Genomic DNA, 18,560 nt, shown 5'->3' with positions numbered 1-18,560 from the left:
AGAAAATATAAATTACTAATATCAGAAATGAGAGAGGGGATATTATTAAAGATCTCACAGCCATTAAAAGGATCATAATGAAATATTACAAAGAACTCTATGCCCACAAATTTGATAACCTAGATGAAATGGACCAATTCTTTTAAAGACACAATCTGCCAAAAGAACAAATAGAGTCTGAATAGGCTTATATATATATATATATTATATATACATATATATATATATATATAATTAATACAGAAAGCACCAGGTTCATGGGTTTAATGGTGAATTCTTATCAAACATTTAGGGACAAAATTATACAAATTCTCTACAATCTCTTCCAGAACACAACAGCAGAGAGAATACTTCCTAATTCATTCTTTCAGGCCAGCATTACACTAATACCAAAATCTTACAAAGACGTTACAAGAAAACCACAGACCAATATCTCTCATGAACATAAATGCAAAAATCCTTAACAAAATATTAGCAAATTGAATCCAACATTGTATAAAAAGAATTAGGCACCACACCCAAGTTGGATTTATCATGATATGTAAGGCTGGTTCCAATCTAAAAATCCATTAATGTAATCCCTCACATGGTCAGGATAATGAAAGAAAATCACAGGATCATATCAAGAGATACAGAAAAAGCATATGACAAAATCCAGCACCCATTCATGATAAAAACTCTCAGCAAGCTAGAAATAGAGGGGAACTTCCTCAAGTTGATAAAGAACACCTACAAGAAACCTACAGCTAAGATCATACTTAATGGTGAGAAACTTGAAGCTTTCCTACTAAGATAAGGAACAAGGCAAGGATGTCCCCTCTCATCACTGCTTTTCAATATCATACTGGAAGTCCTACTTTATGAAATAAGAAAAGGAAATAGAAAGCATACAGATCGGGAAGGAAGAAATAAGCTGTCCTTATTTGCATATGACATGTCTGTTTATATAGAAAATATGGAAAAAATCTACCAAGAAACTTCTAGAACTAGTAAGTGATTATAGCAAGACTGCAGGATATAAGGTTAATATGCAAAGTCAGTTGCTTTCTTATATACCAGCAATGCACAGGTGGAATTTGAAATTTAAAACATATTACCATTTACATTAACACCCTCCCCAAAGGAATAGTTTGGTGTAAATCTAAGAAAATATATACAAGATCTATATGACAGAAACTATAAAAATCTGATAACGTATATCAAAGAACTAGATAAGTGAAGAGACAGATATTCCATGTTCATGGATAGAAGATTCAATATTGTTAAAATGTCAGCTCTCTCCAACTTGATCTATAGAGTCATCTCATCACAATCAAAATCCCAGCAAGTTATTTCGTGAATGTTGACAAACTGATTCTAAAGTTTATGTGAAAGGGCAAAAGACCCAGAATAACAAACTCAATATTGAAGGAGAGAACAAAGTTGGAGGACTAACAATACCTGAGTTCAAGACTCACTGTAAAACCACAGTAATCAAGACAGTGTGGTATTTGTGAAAGAACAGACAAATAGATCTGTGGAACAGAATAGAGAGCCCAGAAATAGACCCACATAAATATAGCCTACTGATCTTTGACAAAGGAGCAAAGGCAATACAAATCGTTGACAGATGGAGCAAAGATAGTCTTTTCAACAAATGGTACTATTACCAAGTCCAAGCTCTTACTGCTTGCCACACAACAGGCCAATAAATCGAGAGACGAGTGGTTAGGGCAAGGAATAGCGACTTTATTCAGAAAGGCAGAAGACTGAGAAGATGGTGTCCCAAAGAACCATCTTTCCTCAGTTAGAACTCAGGTTTCTTTTGTGCTAAAAGGGGAGAGGGGTGTGGCTGCTTGTTGTAAACTTCTTGGTGCTGGAATCCTTTGTTCTTGCAGCTGTCCAGGTACCTCTGGTCACAATATTCCTATAAACCTCCAACAAGACAAATGTTATTCTCTGTTCCGCAACTTTTTATCTCTATATGAATGGAAAAGTGTTACAGCTTTAAAGTCAGAGCTTTGAGAATGGGCTACCCGGTATATTTCAGGCTATAGGCAACATTCTTTTATAAAAGGTGCAGAGCCAGCATGACTAAGCACAGGCAACAGAGCACAAGTGTTAGAGCTAAAGGAATAGATTCAACATGGAGTCAAGTTTGTTCTTCTCTGTTATAGTACTGGAACAACTGGATGTCCACAGGCACATGTGCGCACACACACACACACACACACACACATCTAGACACAGACGTTACATTCTTCACAAAAATTAACTCAAGATGGATCATAGACCTAAGTGTACAACACAAAACTATAAGAGTCCTAGAACAGAGGAGAAAATCTAGATACTCTGGGGTGATGACTTATTAAATATAACACCAAAAGCACAGTCCATGAGAGAAACAATTGATAAGCTGGACTTAATTAAAATTAAACATCTGCTCTGTGAATGAAAATGTCAAGAAAATGAGAAGACAACCCACAGACTGGGACGAAATACTTGCAAGACACATTTGATAAAGGATACTTAAAACTCAACAATAAGAAAATAAGCAATGTTATTTAAAAATGGGCAAAAGACCTGAAGATGCCTCACCAAAGAAGATATATAGATGAAAATTAAGCAGGTGAAAAGATATTCAACATCATATGTCATCAGGGAAATGCAAAGCAAAATAACGAGAGACTACACATGTATTAGAATGGCTAAAATCCAAAACACTGAAAACACCAAATGCTGGAGAGGATATGGAGCAATAGGAACTCTCATTCATGGCTGATGGGAATGCAACATGGTATAGCTACTTTGGAAGACATTTTAATGGTTTCTTACAAAACTACTCTTACCATATGATACAGCAATCATGCTCCTTGGTATTTACCCAAAGGAGCTGAAAACTTACGGCAAAACCTGCACGTGGGTGTTTATAGCAGCTTTACCCACAATTGGCAAAACTTGGAAGCAACCAAAATGTCCTTCTGTAGGTGAGTGGAAAAAGTGTGGTATGTCCAGATTATGTACTATTATTCAGCACCAAAAAGAAATGAGCTGCCAAGCCTTGAAAAGACATGAAGGAACCTTAAATATATATTACTAAGTGAAAAAGCCAATCTGAAAAGGCAACATACTGTATGATTTCAACTATATGATATCCTGGAAATCTATAGAGAGAGTAAAAAAGATCAGTTGTTGCTAGGGGTTAGGTGGGAGGGAGGGATGAATAGCCAGAGTTCAGAAGATTTTCATTTAGGGCAGTGAAACTATTCTGTATGATCCTACAGGGGTGGATGCATGTTATTATACATCTGTCAAAACAGACAGAATGTACAACAGAGTGAACCCTACTATAAGCCGTGGACTCTGAGTGATGATGATGTGTTAATGCAGGTTCATCAGTTGTAATAAACCCACCACTCTGGTAAAGGAATATTGATAGGGAGGCTGTGAGTGTGTGGGGACAAGGATCATAAAGGAAATCTTTGTACTTCCTGCTCAATTTTGCCATGAACCTGAAACTGCTCTAAAAAAATTATTAATTTAAAAATTTTAATAATAAAATTTAAAAAATCAATTGTATTTCTACATGCTAGAAAAGAACCACCAGAAATTGAAATTGAAAATATCATTTACATAGCATCAAAAAGTATAGTTCCTTGGACTTCCCTGGTGGCTCATTGGTTGAGAATCTGCCTGCCAATGCAGGGGACACGGGTTCAAGCCCTGGTCCATGAAGATCCCACATGCCGTGGAGCGACTAAGCCTGTGCACCACATCTACTGAAGCCCACGCGCCTAGAGCCCATGTGCCACAACTACTAAGCCCATGTGCTGCAACTACTGAAGCCCGCGCGCCTAGAGCCCGTGCTCCACAACACGAGAAGCCACCGCAATGAGGAGCCCAAGCACAAGGAAGAGTAGCCCCCGCTCGCCGCCAAATAGAGAAAGCCCGAGTGCCACAAAAAAAGACCCAACGCAGCCAAAAGTAAATAAATTTTTTTAAAAAAAGCATGGTTCCTCTTTCCCCATGATTTTAGGGATAAATATGAGATATAAATTTGACAAAGGATCAAACATTTTTGAAATTATATAACACCTAAATAAATGGTGAGGTTTACTTTGTTCAAGGGTCATATGATTCAATATTATTAACACATAAATTCTTCCCACATTGACCTACAGATTCCATACAACTCCAACAAAAATCCCAGCTTTTTAATAGAAAATGTCAAGCTGGCTTTAAAATTCATATTGAAAGAGAAGAGCCCAAACAACTTTGAAAGAAAACAAAATTGGAGGCCAAACACTACCCGCTTTCAACAAGACTCATTATAGTTACAGTAATTAAGACAACGTCGAGTTTTTATAGTTAGACAAATAGATTGGGGAACAGAAATATTAAGTGTCAGACCCACACATATAAGGACAACTGATTTTTGACACAGGTGCAAAGGCTATTCCGTGGAAAAAATACAGCTCTTTCAACAAATAGTGGTAGATACCCATACGACAGAAAGTTACCTAAGATCCACACTTCGCATCATATCCAAAAATTAGCTCAAAATGAATCACAGACCTAAACACAAAACCTTCATTCTAAAACTTCTAGAAGCAGACAGATAATCGTTGTGGCCTTAGCTTTGGCGGAGTTCCGAGCTGGAAAGCCCGGGCCGTACACTCCCTCACGGCCAACGCACAGCCCGGCACTCCTCCCCACTACCGAGCAGCGGCTCCGCCCAGCCCCGCCCGGGACCCTACTCGCCACTCCCAGCGAGCCCTGCCCCTCCCCTCTCTTCCCGCGGCGCCTGGCGGGGCGCGCGCCCGCCCGCTTCTCCACCCGGAAGAGCCACCTGAGCCGCCAAGTTGAGGCAGTGCTTGTCCCGGCGCCCCTCGGGAGCGCGGGCCCGGCAGAGCCGCCCGCGTGGCGCCTATCTCGTCCGGGCGCAAGGCAGGCCCGTTGGAGCCTGCGCGGCCCCACGCGCGCGGCCCGCCCCGCCCCCAACCCGGGGCCTGCTCCCGCCTCTTTGGACCCAGCCGATCGGCTTGAGCTCTCCGCGCCCCTCGGCCTCGGGAGCACTGCGCCCCCGGTGACTTCTGACACCGCGTATCCGCCAGTAAGTGACAGACGCTGCCTTGTTGCACCATTATTTATCTTTCCCACAGTGCGTCCCAAGTCTCGCCCACACCTGGTTAGTTCCAAAACTATTAAACTCTGGGACCAGGCCGGCGACGGAGCTGCCCGCAGCCGAGCCTGGGAAGTGTCAGAGACCTGCCGAGTTCTTGTAGGGTACGGGCTACGTCCAGAGACGGAAGTGTGTAAAGCAGTTCTCCGGGCACAAGTCGGCCCCACGTTTGCCGAGCGCCCGCGGCGAGCCAGGCATGTAGGAGGCGCCGACCTGAAGCTGGCGGGCGGGGAAGGGGCGGTGCCAGAGGGGCGGGTCCTGGGAAGCGGAGGGGCGTGGCTCCCGGAGGGGCGGCGCGGCGGGTGGCCGGCTGCGGTCACAAGGGACCCAGATAGATTGCTGCTGATGCATCCTCCCGGATTTTTCTTGTTGGCAGTTTAGTCAAGAGGATAAGGTAGCACAACTTGGCTTTATTTATTTGGTCTGAAAATGTTTCATAAGAAAAAGGAAAAGGAACTTGAAAGTTGTAAAGCTCTGCCACCAGTTAATCTGGGTGAGCATGTTTCTAGCGTTTGCAAACAGCTAAGAAATATTTGATTAGTCAGTTGTGCCCAGGTATTGAAAGTGAATGCTATTTTTTTTTAGTGATGCTATTTCAAAAAGACTAGGCGAAATTTAATATGATCTTAATCTGAACCATGAATTCTGCGGCTGTCCGCTTCCTGCCGTATGTGGAAGTGCCTTTTAAATTGCTAAATTTGTGGCTCCAAATTTAATATGCATTTGTGGAATCTTAGAGGTTATTTTATAGCCACTCTTGGGATTCCAGATTTTTTAATTTTTTTATCAAAGGCCACATCGTGAATATACTATAGGATTAGTTGTTCCTTCCCAAGTGCTTTTTCTGCTTTATGCTTAGGTGAATTTATATTACCTAACCCAAACCAAATACTTACCAATATAGTGGCCTACACATCTCTTACTCTCACATTGGCATCCTGTAGGTGTCAGGATTCTTAACCAAACTGTGGTATACCGTGCCCCCCCTCACACCTTCTAGTAGATTCCCAGAGAAGCAAATATTGCTAATAGCATGTGTAATACATACTTAGGATGCTAAACTGTGAATTTCATAATCTTCTTTAATCTTTCTGTTTCTAAAGCCTAGTACAATAAATGTTGGTTGAACGAAATTAGTCAAAGGACACTTATCCTTTGACTAATAAGAATTTCTTAAATGATCCATTTGGACAGTTTATTTGTAACTGTCCATTGCCACATCTGGGATTGTCACTCCGTTTAAATTTAATCCTTCTCTTCTTTGTGCTCCTATTTGTATTGCATTTTTGACACTGTTAGAGTACCGTTTCATTTGATCTGTTCCTTGGTTCTTTGAGGGCATAGAGGACCTTTTATTGTGCTTTTTTCATTTCCCAGAATAGTGCCTTGTACATGGTAGATATCTACATGTATACATGAAAATAGAATGAGGGTAGGCCCTTTTAATCTGTAGGTACAAATTAAAAAATATATACATATAGCCAGGAATGTAATATACTGTATTTACTTTCAATCGTAGTGATTTATTATTTAGAGACCAATTTCCTTTCCTCAGTTTAATGATCTAGCTTTATTTAGACTCTTGACAGCTGTTTTTGCTGAAGCCAATAGTTTTCCTAGGTTAGAAATAGAAAATAGGAACAAGTTCACCTCCAAATGTAAATTTCTAAAGCCAATTTGTTAACTATTTAAGTCAGAATTGGCTACCAATCTGAATAGTAGTGTGTTCCATTTAAGTAGCAGAATACAAATGAATGTGTGTGTGTGTGCGCGTGCGTGTGTATAACTAGGTTGTGGGGAGACAGAGAGAAAGATACGTTTTTTATGTGAATAAAATGTAGACCCAGGATGCTTGCAAAGAACTCTACTAGGAGTAACTTAAACCAAAAGACTGGCATTTAAGATTTTATACTTGAGAGCAAACGCATATATGGAATCTGATTAAAGAAAAGGCAAAGGCCTTCTACATGACATATTATAGGGTTAAGAGGAGGAAGTTTGGGGAAAAGATATGGGAAAGGCATTGGACCATTTTGGATTTTGGTTATCAGTACCAACATCATTCAAAATTAACTTCACTCACTGAAAAAAATAAATTTGATAAGTGACTGTGACTCTGTCAGATCCAATTAAGATTTGAATTCAGATAGTATTTTGAGATTAGAGTGTGGCCCAAAGTCAGAATGATTTATAACCAATCTTTTTGTAAACTAGTGTATAAGTCTAGAAATCAAAGGTATAATACAATCCTTTGTCTTTCTTAAGTTACTAGATCCAAGATGAATAGCGATCAAGTTACACTGGTTGGCCAAGTGTTTGAGTCATATGTTTTGGAATACCATAAGAATGATATTCTTCTCATCTTGAAGGAAAGAGATGAAGATGCTCATTACCCAGTTGTGGTTAATGCCATGACCCTTTTTGAGACCAACATGGAAATCGGGGAATATTTCAACATGTTCCCTAATGAAGTGCTAACTATTTTTGATAATGCACTGCGAAGATCAGCCTTGACAATTCTCCAGTCCCTTTCTCAGCCTGAAGGTGTCTCCATGAAGCAGAATCTTCACGCCAGGATATCAGGTGAATCACTTAAGGATTTTACTGCCATGTTATTGTTTAGAAAGATTTTGAGAAATCCCAACATATATTGAATTTAAGCACTAAGAATTAATTGACATTTATACTTAAAAGTATATCCATTTATGTAGTTGATGGTCACTTTTGGAAAAGAATCATGATTTTATACTGCTTTCTCTGGACATTTGGGAGACTGGGGTACTAGCCATGCCAACTGAGAGGAGGGAGAATGTGTGGAGGCAGTATATTTGTGTACATATATACATACATGTATGTGTGTATAAAACTAGTTCAGCTTTCTGAGCTTTTATGACTCCTGACAATGGAAGAATTGATAATTCAAAGAATTAGCAAAGTGGTAGATGCTACCTAGTGATCTTCAAAACTATTTTAGGAAATTATTATTATTATTATTATTTTGCATTACACGGGCCTCTCACTGTTGTGGCCTCTCCCGTTGCGGAGCACAGGCTCCAGACGCGCAGGCTCAGCGGCCATGGCTCACGGGCCCAGGGCATGCTCCGCGGCATGTGGGATCTTCCTGGACCGGGGCACGAACCCGTGTCCCCTGCATCGGCAGGCGGACTCTCAACCACTGCGCCACCAGGGAAGCCCAGAAATTCATTATTTTTATATATCAAGTTTAACATTGTGCTGGCCAGCTATTTGGCACTCAGTAACTTTTTTTGAATGAACGACAGATAAAGCCTCTTAACTTTAAAGAAATTGCAGTGGAGCAATCAGCAACTTGTGATGTCAAAGCTGTGTCTTTGAATTCCTGCACTCTTTGATTAAGTTGGAGAACACATGTACCATTTTGTTTAAAAATAAATATTTACTTTATAGTACATTTCAGAAAGGTGGGGATTTATAATCAACAAAAATGATTACTGTGATTCCAAAAAAGGTTAGGAGTCACTATAGAATTTCTTGGAGATAAATTAAGATTCAAAAAAATTCCAGGCATTTGATTTAAGTGAAAAAATAGTATCTGCGATTGCACTTACTGGAATAAAATTATGAAGATTATTAATCTTCATGCATCAGATACTAGGTAATCTCTTGCTAGGATCAAGAAGAAATGTCCTCTTCTGATAATGTTGCAGAAGCATTGTTAAAAGAGGCTTTAGGGGCCTATGCTCCGCATAGGAGCCTGTGCTCCGCAGCGGGAGGGGCCGCAGCGGTGAGAGGCCCGCGTACTGCAAAAAAAAAAAAAAAAAGAGGCTTTAGTTAATGTTATTGAAATGGTATTTAGCAAATGGTTTTAGGCTGTCCTTATGTTTAGACACTTTTCCATGCTCAGTTTAAATACTAAAGTTCTGTCTGCCTAAGTGACCCTATTGGTTTCAGGTGAATTTAGCCTAGTTCTTCATTATTCTCTGAGAAAGTGAGTCGCAAAATATGTTATTACCTTAGTAACATTCATTCTACAAACATATCCCGTGTAGGCGTTTGCTAGACCCTTGGGAAACCAAAACGAATATGGTATAGTCCCTCATCTAAAGGAGTTCAAAGCTGTAGGGGAGACAGCTGTATATTCAAATATTTACCATATTGTGTATGTATGATCACAGGTACATGCATATGTACATATTAAACATAATTGTAAAGGAGCTTACTGGCAGCTTTTACTTATGTGATGCATGCATCACTCAAGGTATGTGTGAGATATATTAGCTCACTGGGCAGGGAGTGAATTGTCCTAGGGGATTCACCCAAAGATTAAAGACTAGATGGTGAGATCATGGAGGGATGCAGGTGTCCCAGGCAGAATGAACCAGGGATGGGAAAAGTCTGGTTTTAGGTATATTGCACCTCCATCTTGGACTCCAGACAAGGTACTGAATTAGTAAAACCCAGGATGCCTCTGTGGTTCAGTCTCCTTAGGAACATTGCATTGCTCTTTGTCTTCTGGGATTTTTATTGGTCTAAAGTTTACTTGCTATTCCCAGTGGTTTTGATGAAAGGTATTCAAATATGCAGTTGGCATCAAAGTATTGAATAAATGAGGAAGAAAAAAATAGCCCTCAAGTATTATTTAAAGTAGTGTTTCTCAAACATTAATGGGCATCAGAATCACCTGTAGGGCTTGTTAAAGCGCCGATTGCTGGGCCCCACCCCCAGAGTTTCTCACTGAAGAGGTCTGGCCTGGGTTTGCACTTCTCAAAGCTCTGAGGCTGATGCCGATTTCCAGGGACTGCACGCTGGAAACCATGGACCTGAAGTAATTGATCTGGACATATCTCTAACACAGATGTGAACATATCTCTGTTTTAAGTAAAAATTTATTTATTTATTTATTTATTTATTTTGATCAGTGAATGAGTCAGAGAATGACAAAGGTTTTTGTTGTTTAGCACTAATGGTGGCTTAGTGCCTGATGTACCCTGCTTCACTGGGATAGTTGAAGAACACACTTAGTAGCATATAGTAAGACAGATTAAAATGAATTGACATTTCTATCAAAACACTGTCCCTTACCCTTTTTTAGTTCTAAGGTTTTGATTTTTGTGGTCAGTTTTGCTTAGCATTATGTTACTTTTATCTGTCTTTTTTTTTTTTTTTTTTTTTTTTTTTTTTTTTTTTTGTGATATGCGGGCCTCTCACTGTTGTGGCCTCTCCCGTTGCGAAGCACAGGCTCCGGACGCGCAGGCTCAGCGGCCATGGCTCACGGGCCCACCCGCTCCACGGCATGTGGGATCTTCCCGGACCAGGGCACGAACCCGTGTCTCCTGCATCAGCAGGCGGACTCTCAACCACTGCGCCACCAGGGAAGCCCTATCTGTCTTTATATCATAAATTTACTTTAAAAATTGTGATATGAAAGTAAAGAATCTGAAGATCAAAAAATGTACTCACCTCTACTACCCTTTTCTTAAAATAATATAGTTACTTTACAAAATAAACCACTTAATCGTAATGATGATATATTTTAGACTAATTTGCTTGATTCTAAAAAAAAAAATGTTTATCCTAACAGGGACCATATACATGATTCCATTCAGTAAGATAAGAACATTAAGGATGGCATATTGCCCCATATTATAAAAGTATAGAAGATAATGAAAAGCTAATCTTAGAAAAATTGGTTGTAAGTGTTTACATAGTTTTTTCTTTAGAGGTGCTGTAATTGGGTTTAGACACAGGCCCCTTGTTGGAGGTGGGTGGCAGGGAATTCACTCTCGCTGGCCACACTTCAGGAGGGACACAGAGAGGGTTGGTGAGCATATGAGGGACCCTTGTGGCTGAGCCTGATGCCCTCCACCTCTCACCTGCCTTCTTCCTGAGTGTGTAATATCTCTCCAGCACATCTTCTTATGCTGATTGAAATAAAATCAGTATTGCATAGACTTGTCATGACCCAGCATGCACAGGCCTGAGTTATCATGTGCAAGGAAAGGAAGGTGTCTGTGGACCTAAGGGAGTATCTTCTTTTTCACTCTTCCTGGCAGAAGTTTCCTCCAGATATAAGAAGCATCTTTTATGCAATGATGCATTCATTTGACCATTTTGCTTAGCTGTTCCATTTGTGTCTGTGAGGGTGCTAGCCTGGACTTAGGGAAGTTTTCTTGCAAAAGGGTAAGCTTGAGTGTGCTCTTCCTGGCTGAGTGAACTGGGGAGAGTTCTCCAGACAAAGTAGCATGCCTAAGGAAAGCTACAGAGGTACCATGAAATGCACAGAAAAATTCATGCACTTTGTCTGGACTAGGAGATTGGAGGCCAGATGTGATAAAGGGAAGGCTAGAGAGAGAGGGAAAGCCCATTTCCCCTTCTCTTATTCACTAATTTTCTCCTTATCTAAAAGTGCTTAATAAAGCACTGGGCTGGGCACAGAGGAGCATGGAAAGGATCTCAAGAAGTGATGCTACCCTCCAGATACAAAACGGTTAAGGAGCAGTGCAAAGCAATACATGACTAAGGTCCTAAATGACTGGTCCAGGAAGTAAGTGATTATGAATGTCCCTGTCATGTTGTCAGAGCATTTGGGGCAGGTCGTGTAGGATGTGATCTAAACAGGAGCTGAGTAGGCAATAAGAGACATTAGGGCATTACTATTAAATGAAAGGAGGGGAGGGAGGTTTAGCGACTGTTCCCACAATGTAAGCCCCTTTTTCTATTCTTAGAGGTAATGATAGGCAAGTCAATAGAACTATGGGACTGAGGATTTAAATAAGAGGTTCTTCAGGGTTATATGTTGAGAAAGTTACAGATCCTCTTCAGAAAATGCAGGTGTATATATATTTAAATTTCTGCCTGAATTTCAAGAGGTTCAGGGCTTTCCTAAAGCCCAACCATGGCCTCTACTCAAGAATCTGGATTTAGATGAGACATGCATCCTGGTAAGTTACCATCTTAGGGAGATGGGTAAGCCATGTGCTAGAAGTCAGTCACCAGCTCATACCAGCACCCTGGGGGGAAGCATGGAGCCTATGGGGGTGTGGGGGGTGGTGGCCAGGATGACCAGGAATCCTTTCTGTCTCCCTTTCAGGAGAGAGGCCCCTCTTTCAACTCTGTGTCCCCTCTACCCTCCATCTACTCTCCTTTCATAATAATGTTTTGACAGAGTTCATGCCTTCTTTAGCATAACCTTCCCCCATTCACCCTTTCACCTCCACCACAATGAATGCACCCTCCCCCACCTTCCCAGTAACTGCCTCATGGTCAGACTGAGGGACAAGTGTCGAGATTTCTCTTCCTTTATTTCCCTGCTGGATTTGATACTGTTGCCTCCTCCCCCTTTATGAAACTCCAGCCTTGGCTCCACTGACAGCACTGTCTTGCCCTTTCGTCCCTCTCTAGCTGTGACTTTTCTCCCTGCTCTGGGAGCCTCTTCCTTTACTGGTCCTGTAGGTGTGAGGTCCTCAGGGTTGAGGTGTGGCCATCTGCTCCTGAATCCTGCATCCTCTTCCTGATGGGGTGGCCTCCATTCTGAACCTAGGCTTCAGCTGCCACTTATAGAGCAACAAGTGCCAACTTGATTGATTGATTGCCAGAATCTGTCTCTTAAGCTCTGTATTCAAATATACACTTGCCCGTCAGATGTTTCAAACTAGAGATACCTTCTTACAAACTTAGTGTATCAAAAAGTGTAGTCATGGGCTTCCCTGGTGGCACAGTGGTTGAGAGTCCGCCTGCCAGTGCAGGGGACACGTGTTCGTGCCCCGGTCCGGGAAGACCCCACATGCCGCAGAGCAACTAGGCCCGTGAGCCATGGCCGCTGAGCCTGCGCGTCCGGAGCCTGTGCTCCGCAACGGGAGAGGCCACAACAGTGAGACGCCCGCGTACCGGGGGAAAAAAAAAAAAAAGTGTAGTCATGATTTCCCTCCCCTCTCTGTGCCCCCCTCCATCTGAAAATCGTATTTCCTTATTTATTCTTTCAATAGATATTTACTGATTGACTACCATGTGCCTTCCAGAATTCCCTGACTTGGTTAATGGAACCAGGGAACTAGGAGTCACTCTAAATTTCATCCTCTTCCTTATACCTTATCTCTAATTGGTTTCAAAGCTCATGTAGTATCTTTAATATCTATCCCTCCCCTCTTCCTTGCCTTCCTTTCATCTATCTTTCAAGTTTTTTCTTTTTTAATGCTTACTATTTATAAAGCGATGATAATAAGTAGCGAATAAAATTTACCTCTGTCCTGCCCCCATGGAGTTTATATTCTAGTGTGGAAACATAATTATGTATTCTTTTTATTTAAATTGTGGTAAGTAGTATGAAGGAGAAGAACAGTGTGTTAAGGCACATAAGAGGGAATTTAACCTGAAATGGGTTAAAGAAAGATTTCATTAAGAAAATTATGTTTAAGCCAGCCTTTTAAGGGGGAAAATGATAAGATTACATATAAGAACTAAGGTTTAAATAGTGCTTGCTATGTGCAAGTTACTTTTCCAAGAAACTTTATATGAATTCTTTTAATCTTCTTGTGATCCTGTGAGGTAGGTTTTGTTATTGCCATATTACAGGAGGGAAATCTGAGAGGTTATAACTTGGCCAAGGTCACACAGCTAGTGCATGATAGAGTTGTGACTCAACTCACTCATTCTGGCTCCACAGTATGTATTCTGAACCCTTATGTTGCTTCTTAATGTGGGCATTTTTGAGGGACAGAGTAGGGAGGAGAGTGTCAGGCAAAGGGGACACTGTATGAGAGCATTTGAGTGCCCAGAGGGCTTGGTGTGAGAAGAAACCCGTCACAAAACGTCCTGTGGTCCAATCCCACATTTGGTTCCTTATTCTTAGATCTGGGAGCAGCCTGGAAGGGTTTAAGTGGAGGAGATTAAAAGTTAGGCCTTCGTTATTTCTTGCCTGGATTACTATAGAAGCACCAGGGAATATGGTGTTTTACTCTTCCATCTGAAGATGCTATTCAGAGTAAGACAGAATCAATTTAAAAGTAGCTTTTTAGGAAAAAACTACAATAAAATTATACATAGCTTCATTTTTAAACTGAAGTTTGTTTTTGGACAAAAATAGCAAGCATCTAACTAAATGATTATGTTAAGACCTCATTCGTTATATGTATGACTTCATCATACTGAACATCCAGAGTCTGCTAAATTACACTGGGCAGTCTGTGGTTTCACTGGGCATTCTGCTCTATGCATGGCATCGGAGTAACATAGCACTCTCCATAACCCAGTTCTTGTGATCTTAGTTTTTCTTAAGTTTTAATATATTGACAGTAGAATTTTAAACTGAACAATCAATTTGCATCTGAAGCAGAGCTAGGAATGAGAGGAGTAGAAATGGGATGAAAAATGTGACTTCTTTAGGAGCCAAGAAAGAGAGAATGGATGTTTCAAAAATCTAAGTGTTTTCAAAAATATAATTGTTGTTAAGTTCTCTAACCCATCACTTTTTTTTCCTATTCTCCTCCTCACTTTGCTCATCTTTCTCAGAAGTAATTTTGATAGATTTTGTTTATACTTTTAAGAAGCAAATTGGGTTAATAATCCTTTTTCCCACTTGAGTATCCTTTTATATACTTACAATAGAGAACTCTTAGTGATTCTTTGAAAACTTAAAAATTAAAATTATTATCAAAAGTATATTCAACCCAGAAATCCTACTCCTAGGTGTATGCCCAAGATAATTGAAAACAGGTATTCAAACAAAAACTTGCACATAAATGTTTGTAGTAACATTATTCATAATAGGAGAAAAATGTAAACAACCCAAATGTCCATCAACTGATGAATGTATAAACAAAATGTGGTATATCCATACAGTGGAATATTCAGCCATAAAAAGGAACGAAGAACTGATACATGTTACAACATGGATGAATCTTGAAAATGTATGCTAAGTATAAGAAGCCAGACACAAAAGGGTGCATATTTTATGATTCCATTTACATGAAATGTCCAGAATAGATAAATCCGTAGAGACATAAAGTAGCTTAGTGGCTGCCAGAGGCTCAGGGGAGGGGGTATAGAGACTGTCTGCTACTGCGAACAGGGTTTCTTTTTGAAGCAGTGAAAATATTCTGGAAATAGATAGTGGTGATGATTGTATAACCTTGTGAATGTACTAATAACCACTGAATTATATACTTTAAAAAGGCAAATTTATGGTACCTAAATTATATCATAGTTTTTAAAAAGCATTCATGTGGGGAGCAAGAAAAAGGTAATTGAGAATCTGCAAGCATTGTGAAGATGTGTTGCCACAATGTACATCTAATTAAGGCCAAGAGACATCTCCATTTGGTGGTTTTTTGTTTCTTAACATTCTAGGATGGGAACTAAAAGAGGACATTGTACCCCTGAAACATAAGCAATGAGGATATGAGGACTAGACCTGTTCTTAATGAAAAGCTTTTGGTTGTTAGTTTGGCTTTTACTTGGTTGTAACTAGAAATATTGGTGTGTTCTCATCACTTAGCTACATGCAGCTGAATTAACAGACACCTGAGATGAGCACTGAGAAATGAACACCATGGATATTTTAATGGATAAAACCTGCTTTATTCCTGCCCCAACCTCTCTGTCTATTCCTGCACATATGATGTAGCACTGGTGAGCTCCAGGGTGTTTTAATGAAGCATTCCCTAGGAATTGGAAATAGGAAAATAAGTTTGTTTTCTGATAGTTAAACTGTAAAGTTGACACAGAACAGAGCAGAGATACACAAAATCATTGTAAGCAAAAGTATGGCTCCCTTACTGGCAAAGTGTGATACAATCCAAGTTAATATAAAGAGTATTTCCATTAGAAAGCAGGCAAGTCAGCCTTGGCAGCATAGAAAAAGGAGTCATAGTGGCAAATGTTGCAGTGCCCACCCTGTTTATACAGTATAGGATATATGGAGAGAGAGTCTCAGCCAGCAGCAGAGAAAATTCAAGTCTGTCTGTAGATGTCTAAGCTGTATCACCAGATTAATGTAGCCTGGCGCCTTAAGCATTCAGTTCATCTAACCAATCTGCTGCTTTTTTTTTTTCCTTAAATTCCTTGCATCCCAAACTGCCTTCTGATGACAATGATGATGACAGTGATGATAATGATTTGGCTTTCAGAATAGATCTATAAACAGGGAGAAAATGTTCTGACCATAGAAACTTAAAGTGTAATCATGGCAATTATGGTTATTTCTTATGAGCTTGGCAAATCCAATAGATCTGTCTTCAGTGTTCATGCTTATCAGGTTTCAGAGCTAAGTTCAAGGACAAGACCATAGACCAGGGGACATGAACCAGTGTAACAAATGCTCCCTTGATAAACCTGTTAGGAGGCAGCCTTTGACCATCACAGGCAGCATCTCTCTACTCCAGTGGTGCCTTGTAGCCAAATACGAAAAAGAGGGCATTTCCACATAGGAATTTTCTTTGGCATTTTGTACCTTTTGAGTTGCCTGTTTATTAATGATGCAAAACACAAGGTTTTAAAAGGATGAAGTGGTGCTGTAGGTAAACCTCTGGGTAATTCAAGACTTGAAAACACTATCCGATTATGTATTAATAAATCCTGAACCTAACTAGAAAAAGCACTAGCCTTTGTTCATTCCACTACCATCTCTTTATCACTCAGCTTTGATTTTATGTGTGGCATGTGGCAGTATATTCTTCATTGAATGAGGTTAAAATTATATACTGTGTTTACATCCTACTGAGATAGCCTTCTTAAGAGAATCAATTCTTTTTTTAATCCAGGTTATTATCAATATATCATCTAGATACATACTTTTAAAGAGAGTCCATTGATAATTGTTATTTGAAATAATTCTTTTATATTTTCTTGAGTTGATCTTTTTTCTTAAGTAAAACACAAAGATTTCTTTTTCCTGAAACTATACTTTCTCCCTCGGGAAATATGAGAAAAATATATTGCATGGAGTCAAATCCCAAGTAGAAGTTGATGTGTTTTTGTTTTGTTTCTCCATCAGGATTGCCTGTTTGTCCTGAGCTGGTGAGGGAGCACATCCCTAGAACCAAGGATGTGGGACACTTTTTATCTGTCACTGGGACAGTGATTCGAACGAGTCTGGTGAAGATCCTGGAGTTTGAGCGGGATTACATGTGTAACAAATGCAAGCATGTATTTGTGGTCAGGGCCGACTTTGAGCAGTATTATACCTTCTGTCGGCCATCCTCATGTCCCAGCTTGGAGAGCTGTGATTCTGCAAAATTCACTTGCCTCTCAGACTTGTCTTCATCTCCAACTAGGTGTAGAGATTATCAGGAAATCAAAATTCAGGAACAGGTAAGTGATCAAATAAATGCGAAAAATAACAAATTAGAAGAAGTGTTTTTCAGCTATGGGCAAATTGCCAGGACTAGGGAACACGTTTGTAATCTGTTACGAAGAAATAATCAGAGGAACCGAGTGATTTGTCTTATGACTAGATACAGGAAAGAACTGCCTCTCTTTTCTAGTTAAGTAAATGTTATTGTGTTTAGTAGTTGGAGCATGTGTTTATTTTGACCATCCACAAGGTAGATTATATTTTGAGATATTTTCCATATGGATGTTTTTATTTTATTGTAGTTTTAGTGAATTCAACTGATAGTAGGCACACGTTTCAAGAAAATTCCATAAATCCCCATCGTAATTAAATTGTGTGATAATACCAGAGAAATAGAAACAGTAATTTCAAGAACTGCTAGTCTTCTGAATACTTAGTATGTATCTGAGCATACTCAGTGTCTGCTTCCTTTTCCTTGCTAGGTTCAAAGGCTATCTGTTGGAAGTATCCCACGAACAATGAAGGTTATCCTGGAAGATGACTTAGTAGACAGTTGCAAATCTGGTGAGAATGTTAACTTATATAGTAGGTCCTAAAGTATTGACTAGGAAAAGCCACTTTTAATTTTCCCAAGATCACGGGCAAGTGAGTGTGGGGAACTTGAGAGCAGAGACTGGCATGAGGAGGTAGGTAATAGCAGGAAAGAAGCTGGGCTGGAGTTTAGCAGTCTAGTCTAGCTGCTTGTTTTACAGATGAAGAACCTGATTTGCCCATGAGAGCTTATCCTTTGTGTTTCCTTCTCTTATTCCAAACAACTTAAAAACTGTTGCTTTTACTGTTTGCCTAGCAATTTCCACTGGCTGTTTAACATTTAATTTAAATTGAAGGTGGGTCAGAAAATGCAAATGATTGTTGTCAACGATTGCCTTTCAACTAACTTCAACATTTCCTGCTTTAAATATTTCCCATTCTCACTAAGAACCCCTTAATCTCTATTAAAAAAAAAAAAAAAATAGCACCAATGTGTCCCCTGGGCAGTAACAGGTATGTCTGACCTCTTATTTCATATCCCAGTGCTCCCCTACTGGACAAGACGAAAATGCTTTATGTCTCTAAATTCCATCATTTCCT

At 39.9% G+C, this 18,560-nt stretch overlaps 1 protein-coding gene across 3 annotated transcripts in view; it reads left to right on the top strand.

The window, feature by feature from the left end:
* The first annotated feature begins 4,833 nt into the window (after nucleotides 1-4,833).
* Nucleotides 4,834-18,560, top strand: part of MCM9 (minichromosome maintenance 9 homologous recombination repair factor) — an 82,301-nt gene continuing 68,574 nt past the window's right edge. For 2 of the 3 annotated variants that reach the window (XM_059083866.2, XM_067011718.1), the window contains exons 1-4: nucleotides 4,834-5,092; nucleotides 7,427-7,744; nucleotides 17,130-17,446; nucleotides 17,912-17,993. In XM_059083866.2, the coding sequence (XP_058939849.1) occupies nucleotides 7,441-7,744; nucleotides 17,130-17,446; nucleotides 17,912-17,993 (703 nt within the window). In that variant the 5' untranslated portion in view covers nucleotides 4,834-5,092; nucleotides 7,427-7,440. The remainder of the gene's footprint in view (nucleotides 5,093-7,426; nucleotides 7,745-17,129; nucleotides 17,447-17,911; nucleotides 17,994-18,560) is intronic. The other variant, XM_067011717.1, reaches the window with a different exon arrangement.

This window comes from Kogia breviceps, chromosome 13 (genome assembly GCF_026419965.1).
Source record: "Kogia breviceps isolate mKogBre1 chromosome 13, mKogBre1 haplotype 1, whole genome shotgun sequence".
Taxonomy (NCBI): Eukaryota; Metazoa; Chordata; class Mammalia; order Artiodactyla; family Physeteridae; genus Kogia; species Kogia breviceps.
The sequence above is the reverse complement of the archived record's forward strand: the minus strand, read 5'-3'. Positions and strand labels throughout refer to the sequence as shown.